General features: G+C 36.9%; 1 protein-coding gene across 1 annotated transcript in view; it reads right to left on the bottom strand.

The window, feature by feature from the left end:
• Positions 1-2,655, bottom strand: part of shisal2a (shisa like 2A) — a 46,514-nt gene extending 43,859 nt beyond the window's left edge. Inside the window, exon 1 of the mRNA XM_018093245.2 lies at positions 2,297-2,655. Coding sequence (XP_017948734.1) covers positions 2,297-2,478 — 182 coding nt within the window. The 5' untranslated portion in view covers positions 2,479-2,655. The remainder of the gene's footprint in view (positions 1-2,296) is intronic.
• Between the last annotated feature and the right edge of the window lie 12,955 nt (positions 2,656-15,610).

The following is a 15,610-nucleotide window of genomic DNA, read 5'->3' as shown; positions in this document are numbered from 1 at the left end:
ATGCGATATTTATTGCATCTAAGTGTTTGTGATTCATGCGTTACTATTATTTCTGCGTGAGAATTAACGCAATGCAGTAAAATTAACGCATTCGGTTGCGCCCTATTTAACGCACGCGATATGCGACTTAATGCATGCGATAATACTTTAGCGAATCGCGCGGGTTTTTTTTGCATCGATTTTAACGCAAACAAGCATGTGATAACGCTTAGCAACCTTTAGTGAATCAACCCTATGGTGTGTATGGATCACATCAGTGACACTGAATGTGTATCAAATGTAACAGAATGATTATGCCATTTAATCAAACATTTAACCTGTCATTTAACTGAAATGTTATTCGCTGCAATGGAAATGTCTAAACTATTTTCCGCTTATACCATAATCTGTACCAAATGTATTGTAAAATTAAACCACAAGTTTTGAATGTGGAAATGTTTACAAATATAATGTAACACAAAACTAGCAGTGCCAAAATACACCACGTTGTACATTTCATTGCAATAAAAAGAACTGTGTATTTTTAAAGCTTTAAAGCAACTACAAGTAATAAACTAGAAACAACCGCAAGTGTACAAGGTACAGAAGTCCTTATGCATGATGCTAACTGCACTGGTTTCTAAAGCACTTACTATACTTGCATCAATGCCATTAACTTCAGTCAACTTTTGTGAAATTGGGAATCGTAATTTTGGCACAAATTCCAGTATTAGCTTTATAAATAGAGTGCCCAGAGCTTGGGATTTACTAATACTAATGCTGCAGCTTTATAAATAGTTATTTACAGCAAATGTAACATGATTGTTTGTTTTTTTCTAGAAACCTATGACAAAATTCACGCAATGCTAAACTTCATTTACACAGCGTAATGCAGTGTGCAAAGTGGAAAAAAATGCTGCAATCAACCATTTTTGCACTTTACACACTACATAATGCTATTTACAAATTGCCACAGGCCTCTGCACTCTGTTTTGGAGCAAAGCTACTTGGGTAGCCCCTTGAATAGAGTTCTGCCTATGTTAGTGCTCTTTCCAAAAGAGGGGGCAGGTGGAAGCATGTAGGCAAGCCCTCTACCTATCCCCTAATTTACACATATTCATATGTGCAAGTTAGGGTGTAACAGGAGGCGCAGGCCTCAATAGGACCCTAAGGACAGGGCTTGGCTGCACCTCCTAAATCTGTTCTCTGCTCTTTGCACCAAAGTTTAAACCCCATGTGAGGAACAGAGCACAGCATTCCCTGAGACACAGGTGCTTGCACCACAGGAAAACATAAATGACCCCTAATGTGTGCCATAGTCTCACAGTTAATTTGGACACTTGCTTAGGGCTGATGAACAGAGTGAGTAGAGAGCCCCAGAAGCCTGCACATGCTTGATGCTGTCCAAGAGTTAATGGTTTTAGGGGCAAAGTACCAAGATAATAACACAAGCTACAGTGTATACATTTTGCTGCTGTATATCTTTAGTACATAAAGTATGGAACCTGTTGCTTGCATAAAAGTTTATTTACAGCATCTGCACTCCATAAACAGCATTGTAATCTCATGTGCCAAGCAAAGTGTTGCTATTGTTTAGGGACACAGTGCTTGACAAGTTAGGGCACATAGTACTTTTCAAAACACAGCTTAATAATGCAAGTATTGGATATATACTGTAGCAGAACTGCACGTTAGAATTAAGAACAAAGTACATGTTAATAAACTATAGAGCATCCCATCAGGTGTCACAAAGGGACAGATTTAATCTGAAAACATTAAAGATTTGTTACCTATAGCAAGGGAATTCTGGAGCTACTGCCACCCTGAATGTAGCGGTAGTTCTAGGATTCCCACAACAGGCTGTGTTGATAGGTGCTCAAAGAATGCTCATGAAACTATGTTCATTTTGACATATCGGATGCAATTGCAATAAATCCAAGACTGCGCTGTCCCACAATGATGCTGGAGTTGTGGGGGGGGGGGGGGGGGAAACACTGCAATGTGGTGTGTAAAAAAATGTGATTTGTGTCCAAAGTGCACTTTGCAGGCAGCACTTGCAGTCATAAATGAGCCCTGTACCTAAAGCCCCAAAGGAAACCAATTCCTTAAAAGTAAAGTTGTACATAGCATAGGACTGACTCACAATGCACATCTGCCAAAGTAACTTTATACCTGAAAAATAAGTTATCCATCCGGTATCACCCAGAGAATGCTGGGGTTAATGCTAGTAACAATCAACAGTCAGTACCAGTCGATTTTGAAACAAGTACATTCAACATGCAGTCAGTGTGAACAGTGCTAGTATTAGCATTCTTACCTCAACCACCACATGTAGCTGTGCTCGTACGGGAAAAAACTATTAGGATCATCACAGCAATACTTTATGTCCTTAAATCCACAGCAGTATATGGCACCCATGTCACTGTCTGCCTTGGGACAGCTGAAAGCACCTACCACCACCTTCTCGGCTGTAGTATAACTAGAACACTCTGCACTCATAGTCCTGGGTTCCTTGGTTTCTTTTGGCTGACAAAGCACATACAAATGAGAGGGAAAAGAAACAAAAAATTCCCAGTAGCCTTATGCCATGTACAAAGGCTAATAGGCAGAGATCCAAGTGTAGTGTGTGCGACCCTCACAGCGGCATCTCTCACATCACTCTGCTTTCCTCAGGACCACCACAACCTGACTGCATGTGCTTCCTCTTTATATAGATCTGGCTCCCTCTTGTGGTAATATAAATGACATTATATAAATGACAGAAACCATGTCCCTCGCTTCATAAATTTCTAGACACTATATGAGCCAAAACACAATCTGACAGTAGTAAGTGTGGCACTGTGGCTTGGTTGTGTTGCCACCTTTGCATAAAGCAACTAAACCTCTATTGTCTGTATTTCTGGCAGTTTGGTGCATGTACCATTGATGCCATTTTTTCTTTTCTCTCATTTATAATTAGAATGGAACCTTGTTAGTGATCAGTATTTCTTTACCGTTTATTTTGATCTAAATACTAAGTAAAGAATAACAGTATAGTTTATTGCAGTGTTTTTTAAAAAGCATAACATGCTGGCAGATTTCTGGGGCTGAAAGCACACTTTTTGCTCCTCATACATAGGGAAATATACTGCTTTTTAATAAAGCTTATCTATTTGTATATATGTACATGTATGTATGTATATCTTTATTTATATAGTGCTACTTATGAACACAGCACTGTATGTACAGCAGAACAATAATTTGATACAACAAACAGGGGGTCATTACAATAATAGATAAATACAAAGTATGGTAATAAATACAAAGTACAGTAGCACTCTTCTCCCAAAAAATGGCTCCTGGCCCAAGATCATTATACAAGAATAGCTAAGCAAAAGTATTTTAATTTGAGTTCTAATTCTAATTGTTTTCTAACTGTATTATCAATCATATAGATTGTAAGCTCTACGGGGCAGGGACCTCCTTCCTCTTGTGTCCTCGACTCTTAACTTATTGCAGCTGTATTTATCTGTATTTATTGTTATACTTTGTATTTATCTATTATTATCTTATTAACACCCTGTTTGTATTAAAGTATTCTACTGTACAGCGCTGCGTACATAAGTAGCGCTTTAAAAATAAAGATATAATACATATACATTATCTTTGTAGGCTATGTAAGGTTTAATAAGGTTTGCAGAAATCTGTCATTCTAATTGTACACTCAGTAGTGGTCCATTAAAAAGGCAAAGCCTTGGCCTATAATAATCGTGAAAGGCTTGGGTTAAAATAGTTGACAATAAGCAGTTTATTGTGTGGTCTAGGCAAACAATGGCCTTGGTGACAAATTATGGCATGGGACTCTTGCCACCAAATTATCTATCAAGCACTTATCACCAAATTATCTATCATTTTAAGTTTTTATTTTAAAGAACTTACAGGTCAGTTACACAGGAAATAGGGTTAAAAGTTAGCATATATAACAATTTAGAGTTAGAAGCTTGAGCTTTAACACTTGACACTTTTAAATGTCATACATGTCACAGAATATCTTGTTCATTAAGAGGGCTATATCGAAACACAGCTATATTGGCAGTATAATGGTCACCCACTCTATATACCCATATCCTTTAACCCTTGCATGCCAAAGCGTGTTTGTACCCATGAGGCCCTGCTAAGTTCCCAAAGACCTTAGTGCACTCCTGTCTATGTGAAAACAGCCATAAGCTCTCACAGAAACGCTGCACTGAGTCCTCGATCAAAAGAAACACAGGATTTCTTGCCTCCTTTTTTGTAATCATGGTCTTTGGTGTCTGACTTCCTATCTCAGAAATATCCTTCATTCCCAGGGCCAGAGTCTGTGGTTCTCTCCTCTCACCCCTCTTCTGTTCCCCCCTTCCACAAGAATGCTAAGAACTCCATCCCCCCTTCCTTAGGAATGTGTGATCTAAGCTATAACTGCTAGAACTTACAGCAGGAAGCTATGAAGACCAAGCTAAAATGACAGTTGCAATCTTAAGCAAACAGAAGGGGCTTCTGTTGGTTAAGTATAGTATAATACAATATATTAATAAGTGCTCCCCATGTACTGTCTATATACAGTTAAATACACCCCTACATATATATTTGTATATTTCCTTTTGTAATAATTTGCCTTCATTTTCTCCTGCGGGTGAAAAACCTGCCACGCTGTATCTTTGGTGTAGTATCTGATGTGAATTTTGGTCAGATTTTTTATTGTTTCATGGTTGTTTTTAAGTGAAAAACAGAATGCTTCGTATAAAAGTTTGAGTTTTCCTGAAGGACTTCAAAGTGAACATGGGCCAAAGCTTCCAGCTTTTCAGATCAATACATTAGGTACTTTGAAGATTATAGAAGTCTTTAAGCAAAATGTGATAGGAACATCAAGGAAACATAAAACTCCTTGAATAAACCAAGACACTTGCCCAGCATAAACAACACACATTTCAAGGAATAAAAATTACATTAAAATGTAAAAACATAGTAAAATTAAAAATGTTAAATAGGCAGAGAGGGTAATTTTTGATTGTTGCAATATCCATAATAATTAAGCTTTTAAGTTTAACAGTCATTTATCAGTTCACTAAAGCTAAAGGATGCAGCAGGTCTGCTGATGGAGCATGCTTCTTTGGCCCCTGGGCACCCTTCAGCTTCTGCCGGCCATTCCATTAATTAAGGGGCCCAGCCTACACTAAATGCTTTGTGGAACAATGTAATATTCTGTCTAGACTCGGAGGTGCCCTCATTACAATGGCGTAATTGTTCAAGGGAAACATACATACGTTTATGGTTGGGTATTGTTTTACTACCCAACTGTGAATGCTTGTATGGTCTCCTTGGGGAGTAGTTTTCTCAGACTACCTTGTTATTCTCTGAGCAATGCTTTTATTTCTGTAAATAAAATATGAAGACAATTGAAAAACATGTTTACTGGTCATGATTATAATACACGTATGAGACCTGGTATCCAGAATGTTAGGGACCTGGGGTTTTCCGGATAAGGGATCTTTCCGTAATTTGCATCTCCATAACTTAAATCTGCTAAAAATCGTTTAAATATTGAATAAACCCAATAGGCTTGTTTTGCCTCCAGTCAAGCTGTGTATCCACACTTTAAACCAGTTTAAAGGTACATATATGTACATGTATATATACAGGTATATATATCTTATAGTTTGTTCTTCTGTTTCTTATAGCTAAAGCTGAGCTAGTCCTAATTTTACATACAGCACAGATCCTCCGTTTTCATATACTGCTCGCTGTAATAGCTTTTCCCTATTATCAGCTGCAGCAGAGTTATTATGTCCCCAGCCTGCAGAGCCAGATATGAGATGGGGCTGCTGAGTGCTGGACAAGTAAGCTCTTATGGAATCTATCAAATTGAGCCTGCCTGGGTTGTCATCAGAAGCAAGGGCTTGTCTGGAGTGAAGCCAATACAGATGGCTTTTCCAGCACATAAAATGATTTCTCCCAGCATGCTTAGAAGTAAAATCAATCATTTCAAAGCAAGTGTTCTGAAGTTATGTTGGTTCCTTTTTCTGAATCCTTATCACTCAAATAATGAAATTCATTAGTTGTCCATTGTGGCACTGTCCAAGCTACAAGTAACTAAGTAGATGCATTTGTTACTTTTATACCAAGTATGGGGTGAGCCATAAAAATAACAGGTAAACTGTATGCTTAGAGGATTTTGTAAGACAAAGTGCATTTTGCAAAATATTCAACCAGGCAAATTAAATAAGCAGTTTTTATTTTTCTTGTCCCTTATGTTGTTAAAATTAAAAATGCAAAATAAAATCTTTAAACAAATAAATAAATAAATTAATACTATGTTTTATACCACAGGCCCTGCAGAAAAGAGTGCACTGAATCTAATCTTATAGATTAAATCCAGCACTTGTATTTACTATCAGCCCTTAACTCTGTAATTTTTGTGTAAGGTTTTTAGGATCTTATTAACCTGGTGGGTGCTTAATATTATAATAAGTTATAGCTATATTCTTACATTTGTATGCATTTGTAAGCTCAGGGCCCCACTGCACATAGTTTGTATTATACATATTAATAAATATAATATCACAAGCAAAATGTTCATTTTGTATTTCTTTATCTTTGGCTGTTTTCAGGTGAATAAATTACTTGCTCTTGATGGTGCTGTTTATTTGTGTGGTGTGGGCATTTCTGAGGTGATCTCTGGTATATATTACACTGCCTTGACCTGACAGTGCTGTTTTCTGTAACTTGACAGGGGTATGAGGACTGTCCACACCTACAAATGGGTTATGGAGTTCATAAGTGTTAAGTTTAGTCTGTTTTTATTGTACAGGCTTTCATTTTCACAGGGGTCTATGAATAAGCAATGGCAACCCAGACCATTGTGCTGCTTGAGGCAGCAGATCCCAACCATGCTGATCTGCTAACTAGCTGGGCACCCTTTTTACCTCCATACACAGCAACCAGATCAGTGGGCTGTATATAAAATGTGTTTTGCAGCATATCACACTCACCTACTTTTGAACCTTGAATTTGATTTCATGTGATGTAAAATCATTGGTGAAGCAACTTATAACAAATCATTTTTGTATCTGGTATCTTTGACAGACACTCCAGTGTTGTCACAACGGAATTGATGGGTTATACATGTTTGTACCCTGTTTGCCCAGTAATAGTGCAGCACACCAAGTTTTTTTGTTTATGTACTATTACAGGGGTGACCAAAACGTTGACCGCGGTCCACCAATCGATCCCCCGTGGATTTCTGGTGGACCATGTCTAAGCGCGGCACGTTTATTGGGTATGCGTTTGTACACTGCGTCGCGTATGTCCGCGGGGAGGTCAAAAGTAGATCGCTGGGGGGAAAAGTCTGGGCACCCCTATACTATAATCTTAAGAATTTTGAAAAATGTTCAGAAAAAAACCATTCTGGCCATGAACTAGAGAGTGTGCAAATGTATTCCTTGTTTCTCCTTGTGTGTTATCTGTTTGTTAGTCACATAGAACCACATTGCTGTTTCTCTAATGAGAAATGAGTCAGCTCCGTATTGAGACATTAAAAGCAAGCCAATTCTAATTACAAAGTCCAGTTTACGTAGAGAATTGTTCAATCTTGTTTTCGATTAAGTGGTTTTAAGTGGTGTTTCTTTTTCTTTATAGATTTGGTAACCTGCCATCTGGTTATTCTATTACCTCCAAACCATGCATCTATTAACACATTTATATTATACCATACTAAATCTGACACATTTCATTTAAGAAATTCAACCCCACTAAGAGTTGTTAAATATGCAATTTATATGGAAATAAGCACTACATTAATTTGTGCGAAAAAGATATAATCTTTTTCTTTCAGTGTCAAGATGACTTGTTTTACTTAAAGGGCTAGTAACATCATAAAGTGGAAAAGCATACTAAAAAAAGATCCTAAAACAGCTTTTATTTACATCATATGTGTACATGGCAATAGATATGTTTGGCCCATGTTTAGGTGTGCTATACTTACAATAAAATCTTTTTCAGAATTTTATGGAGAGTTAAAAAAAAAACATAAAAAACATAATCGTAAGCCTAAGGGGACCATTTACTAACGCTTTATATTTTTGCAACTTTTCTGCAACTTTTTCCCACGCATACTTTTTCAGTTCAGACTTTTTAGTAAAAATCAGACATTTATTCGAATGTTTAAAAAAATAAAAAAAAAATGAAAAATGTTTTTTGTTTCAGTAAATCTGTTTTAGTTTTAGTAAATCTGTCCCTATGAGAGCCTAATCAAAGGGCAATTGCAATGGCAACAGATTACAAGGGCATTTTACCTTACAATTAAAAATCATTAGTATGATCTATAAATAATGGTACAAAAATATGAATACGCGGAAGAAGGCACAAGGACTCTGCTGGGATGTGTTTATAGGTGCATGTAATACACATTTCTCAATGCAAAGATGTGTATTAAACTCTCTTGTTGTTATTTATCCAGCTACTGAACACGTTGACATGCACATTTGCATGTTGCCCTCTTTGAATGTTGCACTGACAAACATAGGCAGTCCTGTATTATAAAAAGACTAAAAAGACCATGAGTATATAGACACTCAGACCTTTCATCATGATACATCACCCCCACCGGACTTCAAAAGCCCTTGCATTAAAGCACACATACTGTATGACCAATGGCCTTTAAGAGCTGGGTGGACGATTTATCATCATTAAAGGTCCTTTGTAATGTATTAGAGTGCCTTTGTAATGTATATGGGTCTTTTGGCTCTTTTAGCAATTTCATGTGTAGTTGTTTACCCATTGGTGCCTTTACCTTAAGGTTTTAGTGGTGATTCAAACCTTTGAATAAGTAGGTGTGTGTTCCACTGCCATTACAATATGATACTTGATTCCAGAAGCTGTGCTTTAGGACACAATCCATGAGGCAAAGTGCACATTGCCTCAGGCTTCATTTTATCCTTAACAGTAGCAGAGAGCAATTGTTTCATTAATAATGATGGATTATTTTCTCTTAAATTGGCTTTTGTGTAATATACAGCAATAAGATACTGAAATGCAGTCAATTAACAAAAAGTTTGTCATTCCAGATTTCTGCAAGTGAAATGCTCACTTCCTTGGTTTGGTTGACAATTCATAAATTTGAAAAATGAGGGACAATTCTAAAGTGATTTCTTGCTACTGACATGTATTATATTTGCAACACATAAGTGTAAAATAACTGATCTGATTGAATAATCTGATTGATCCAGTCATATGAATTAACATGTTAGAGAAAGAATACCTATTGATATTCGTATTGATTGTGTGATCTGATTAAAATGGCGGGTATATGGGCCATCAGAGCAAGTACCACATCAACAAGCCAATACTGTTCCTCATCCTATGGGAAAACAAACCTTCCCATTTAAAATCTGGCCAATTTTAGGCCAGATATCAGTCAGGTAGGCCCATCGGAGGTGCCCATACACATGTATGACCACCTTTTGCCATTTTGGCAATTGCTATGAGGAGAGTTTAATTGCCTGCAGTAGCAGATATCTATTAGCCTTACAGCAACAGTCTAGCTGTGCTTTGACACATTCTGTTCTATGAGATAGCAGTCTGCTATTCCGTGATTTTATCTTGCCATTAAACCATATCTCAGGAGAAAGCTTTTAGCTACTTGACGTTACTGCCTAATGTTACTTTCCTATATCCTGTTATAGGAATCCTTTGTTATTTTATTTTTGTTTTGAGAGAAAGAAAAATGTGTTACAACTCTTGCCTGCCAGGATGGATTGATATTGTAGACACATGGAGGCCCATTTATCAACAATTTCATTTTTTGGTTTTGGAGGTATTTAAAGATAAAAATTTAATAAGCACAAACAAATTAAATTAAAGAAAAAATGCAAAGAACAAAAAGGAACAAAAATGAGAAGAACATGAAAACCACACATTTTTCATGGTTTTTACATTTTTCTACAAATCTTCATGGATTTTCAAACAAAAAAAAACAAAAAACTTTAAAATCACAAATAAAATTTAAAAAAAAAAGATTTTTACTATTTTCCTAGGACAGCTCCCATTGACTTCTACATGATCTTAGACAGCTTTTAGGTGGTAGTTTTGTGTTAGTGTTTTTCATGGATTTGATGCATAATAAATGGTAAAAAATGTGTGATTTTTTTAAGTTTTAGCACAAAAAAACACACATTGTGAAAAAAATACATAGGTTAATAAATGGGCATGCATTAAAGAGTTGCCCAGAGATGTAAATTCGACTGTGGCAATGGTCAATCAGTCTTTCTTTAGACAAAAACTCACAAGAAAATGGTGGATCAGTCATTATTTGCTTACAGAAAAAAAACATTGTACCATGCTTTGGCCAAAATATATAAGCCCCAACATCAGCACGTTATGGTATATGAGCCCTACACTATCCTGTTAATGAACTAAAAACTGTGATGCATTTTAAATCCTGTAAAAGGCTTAGATTCGAGTGTACATGTTTGAAGTATAGCACAATCTTCTCTATCAGCAGGGGAGCTGATATGTTTCCTCACTGTACTGACCGTACCTGTGGTTTCTATTTGTCTCTTTCTGGACAAAAGACAGGGATGTATAGGAAGAACTAATGATTATCGACCATGGCAGAAACACTTCCCCTTGGCTCTGCATGTACAGTGGCTGTCCAGAATGCTAGCATAAACTAACTGACATACACATGATAAAGCTTTAGCTCTTTCTCAAGACTCTTAAGCTTTAAGCCACAATAGATAGCCTAAAATTAAGGATGAATACACCCTGACTTCTACAGGTCTACAAAGAACACTATACATTTTTGTTTTTCTGACAAACACTATAGGGCCAGTTTATTAAAATTCGTGTTTATGTTTTTTTCTCAATTCACAAAAAAAACTCAGAGACAAACCACGAACATATGAAAGAATAATTTGCACAACTTCCAATAGTCACGATTCATCAAAGCAAAAGAATTCAAGCATTTGCATAAAAACTCAGCAAGTAAAAACTGATGGTTTCTATAGTTTTATTTTTAAGTGATTAAATAAGGCTATTATTTCCTTTTCAGTCATTTATATGGTTTGGACATGTAAATGTCTTATGAAGGGACCATTCTGAATGCCTGCTATTAAAAAAGTATTCTGTTAGCCAAGAAAGGGGATTTGTTTATTCAACTTGGCTCTTTTTAAGCAATTATAAATCAAGCAATCATAAATCGGCCCCTAAGAGTAAAAATTTGCATTTTGCCATATGATAATGTTCATTAGACTGTTTATTGCTTTGCAAACATTAACTGCGCAATGCATATATTTAAAGGGGAAGTATGCATCTTTTTTAACATGAGCAAAATAAATAGGACTTATATCGGCAATACTTTCTTCCCTGTTTAGTTATGTTCACTGTAAAGCAGTAACAGAGAATGATTTTGATTTTACATGTACTATCTTACCATTATTTATCTAGCAAGCGTCCCCACTTCTGAAGGCTGTCCCCAGCTATCCCTTTGGCAACAGAGCCTCCCCCAGCCAATCATTGCTATTCCAGGACAGGAAGCAGGAAGGAGTGATTATCTGTCACCGGACCCCTTTCCCTCCTCCCATGGCCTTGAAACTTTAACCACCAGCTCTTCTGTTGCTGAAGGAAGGAATATGTCTAAAATTATTTTGGAGCTTTTATAGGAAAATATATTAGGATTACAATGTGAGGCTGTTAAGTGGGCGTACAGCAATGGGGGCATGCCTAAAAAGTGTAAGTGGTATAAAAGAGTTCAGAACTCACCACAGAAGAAATTACCCATGTTCACCTTTGAAAAAAACAGTTCCAAAAATTTCCATAGGAATGAATAGAAAGTGGGTGAGTTTTACTGTGGTGGGCTCTAAACTCACATTTTGATTAATCTGCCCCTTTGATTCTTTACTTTATCATAGGTGAGGTAATTACTGAATCAGAAATGTTATCAGTCTTATCTGAGACCAGGAGTTCAGCAGGCTTGCACTACAAAAATATGATGAATTACTCTTATTGTGACATAAATTTGCGTCACAAAAAAGGCACTAGAATGTTTCAGGTCAATAGCCAACCATTTAAAATAAGTGGTCAAGGCACACCAGCCCCAAACCTTCAGCTAGGGAACAGGAAATCTGTTCATCAACAGGGCACTCATAAAATTGAAATTTAGACCAAACAAATGAAATAGGAAAAAATATTTATTAAAAAAACATCCCCAAAAGAGCCTTAAGCCTTTCATGTTGTGAGGCTATGATCAAGTGCCTATGGAATGAAACAGATAAGGCGCTTTCAGAGAAGTGGATTTCATGAGTACCCATTTCCATTTACCGCAATCAATTTTCTGTTACTTTGATTTCTTACATACTTAGTTAAATAAAATGTCAACAAGTCAGTGTGTTTTTGCACTTATGTTTTACACATTGCAGGCACCTGATTAATGCCATTTTAAAACAAGATATGACATTTTGTTCTGTTATTCAGTAGCCAAATAAAGCTAAGATGAAATTACAATTAATTTATATTAATAAAGGTTTAACAAATTGCCATTAAGGATGTAAAGGCTATGAGGAATCCAATTATCCAAAGACAGAAAATTTAGTTTTAACCAGACTACTACAAATACAAAAATTAATATCAGAAAAAAGATAGCTTTGGTTGCTGTGGGTATCTGCACTAGCATCTCTGTTGGGAAATTAGCCCCAATGTTGTCCACAACCAGCCTTATCATGTCCCATTAGTTAATCTCTTAAAAAGGGGAATGGCCAGTCAAAAGTACTTGGAGGTTATGCCTGGGTCTCTTGAGTTTGGTTCATTTTTATTTGAGGAAAAGGAAGCTTGATAATGAGCTGGTGGATGTGTAAATTAATGTTATACTATAGAAGGAAAATAACTTGCTATACAGGTATTGGATTAGTTATCAGGAAACACTTAGGGGGCCATTCATTAAAGCATGATTGACCACAATTAAGAAAAATTTGTATTTTTTCTAACTTGTAGAACATTTTGTAAAATTCATGATAATTTCGTTAAAATTTCATGATATTTTTGGTAGTGACTATTTTTTCGCCAGGTTGGGTCTGTAGAGTGCCAATGAGTCCTGTGGAAGGCTTCCAACATCATACATTTTGTTTCAAAGCCAGAAAGGTTTTCGCGCCTTTTACGATTGATCGGATACGAAAATTTAGTGACTTTCGAATCGCAACCACAATATACAACCAAGTACAATATATAGTACAATATAATACAATATAGTACAACCAAGAAAATAATTTTTGTGCAATTTTCACACATCAGAAATTATTGTGGTTACTCCAATCGTGCTTTTTAGTAGCAAAAATGTTTGCTTTAAAGGAAAAGGAAAGGCTAAGTCACTTGGGGTGCCAAAATGTTAGGCACCTCCAAGTGACTTTAATCACTTACCTTTTTACCTTGGGCTGGTGCCCCTGTTAGGAGAAAACAGCACCAGCTCGGGGTACCTGTGAGCGAACGTTTCCTCTTCCTTTTTACTTGTCTTCAGAATCCCTGGGCCAGCACATGCACAGTAGAGTGAAAAAGCTGACTTTTTTGTTAAAGCTCGGCTTTTCACTCTACTGCGCATGCACAAGTGTGCAAAGAAAGAAGCAGGAAGAGGAGACACTCACTGCAGATACCCCGGGCTGGTGCGGTTTTCTCCTAACAGGAGCACCAGCCCAGGGTAAAAGGTAAGCGATTAAAGTCACTTGAGGGTACCTAACATTTTGGCACCCCCAAGTGACTTAGCCTTTCCTTCTCCTTGAATGGGCCCCTTAATCCAGAAAGCTCCAAATTACATGAAGGCCATCTCCAATAGACTCCATTTTAATCAAATAATTTACGTTTTTTAAAATCATTACTTTTATCTCTGTAAAAATAGTACTTGATCCTAGCTAAGATTTAATTAATCTTTATAGGAGGCAAAACAATACTATTGGGTTTATTTAATGTTCAATTTTTTTTTAAGGTATAGAGATCCAAATTATGGATAACTCGAGCTCTCAAAGCATTCTGAAAAACAGGTCCCATACCTGTAGTTAGTAAGCATGCATGTGTAGGACTATGTAACTCGGTTTATACCCTAATCCCAGTCTCTCCTACTTTGGTTCCAGGTTCCAGCTATCTAATCTGCCTTCTCCCCTCAGACTCACCATTAGACTCTGTGGTGCGTGTCTCACACAAGTTTGGATTTAGGCTTGTACATAGCTTCAGAGGAAAAGCAAAAAGATAAAAACTGACAGCAGAATTTCAGAAAGGAAGGTGATTGGGTCTGAGAGCTAAAACTTGAATTGCACGAGGTAACTGTATAAGGAAATCAGCACATCAGCCCTAGTGCTCTGTCAGTTGAGTCAGGTTCTTGCTGGGCTAGTGAGTGAATGCCTTTGTTTTGAAGAAAGGAAGAACAGTTTTCAAAAAAGAAAAGCATACTGTACTGTAGGGATATAACAAAGGAAGAATAGCAGGGGTTCTGTAGGAGTAAAAATAATTTATCTAGAGCAGTGATCCCCAAACAGTGGCTTGTGAGCAACATGTTGCTTGCTCCCACCCCCTTTGATGTTGCTCTCAGTGGCCTCAAAGCAGGTCTCCATTCTTGAAGAAGTTTTGGAGGCATAAAGACTACCAAACAGAGCCTCCTGTAGTCTACCAATTACAGCCTTTTTTGGTCACACTCAGGAACTTTTTTCATGCTGGTGTTGCTCCCCAACTTTTTTAATATTTAAATGTTGCTCACTGACCCTCTAGAGCATGACTAACCAAATATATTTGAAGGAACTATACATTCAGAATGAAATACGCAACCAACAGATAGTTTATATCAAATGAAATGGCCTATTAAAAATCAGTGGCCTATTAAATAATCTTACCAAAGACACTAGGGTTGATTCACTAAGGTGCGATAATGCTTATTGCATGTTTTTTTGCGTTAAAATTGACGAGGAAAAAAACACGCGATTCGCTAAAGTATCATCGCATGCATTAAGTCGTATATCGCGTGCGTTAAATAGCGCGCAACCGCATGCGTTAATTTTACTGCATTGCGTTAATTCTCGCGCAGAAATAATAGTAACGCATGAATCACAAACACTTAGATGCAATAAATATCGCATTAGTCTATGCGAAAATTAACATCTACTTGGGCCAGGCGGTAATTATAGAAAAGTACAGTTCATGAGCTTTTGGAAACACAATATGGACTTTGCAGTGGGATTTATTCAAGTCTGTGTTGGCCCTAGAGTGATGTAGCCTCCAGTTTGCAGGGAAATGGTCATTTTCAAAAAAAGTCGTTTTACGAACAAGTAGTGACAAGTAGTGCGCTGCGTTAATTAGCGCACGTTGTGTCAAATACCGCATGAAAATAGTCTTTGCGACTTAAATAACGCAAACAGCATTGCATCTAAATTAACGCAAATATCCGTTTAGAGAATCGTGCGCTAAGACGCAAAAAATAAGACACAATAAAATTTTTAACGCATGCTATAAATAGCGCTCGTTTTATCGCACTTTAGTGAATCAACCCTTTTGTATATTAGTAAATTGCTCTTTTAGAGCGAAGACAGATAGGGTGATTAGTAGCCATGATTTTTAAAATCTAGTCGCTGTGACTAAAGCCACC

This window comes from Xenopus tropicalis, chromosome 4 (genome assembly GCF_000004195.4).
Source record: "Xenopus tropicalis strain Nigerian chromosome 4, UCB_Xtro_10.0, whole genome shotgun sequence".
Lineage (NCBI taxonomy): Eukaryota > Metazoa > Chordata > Amphibia > Anura > Pipidae > Xenopus > Xenopus tropicalis.
This window is presented reverse-complemented; position numbering and strand designations above follow the sequence as displayed.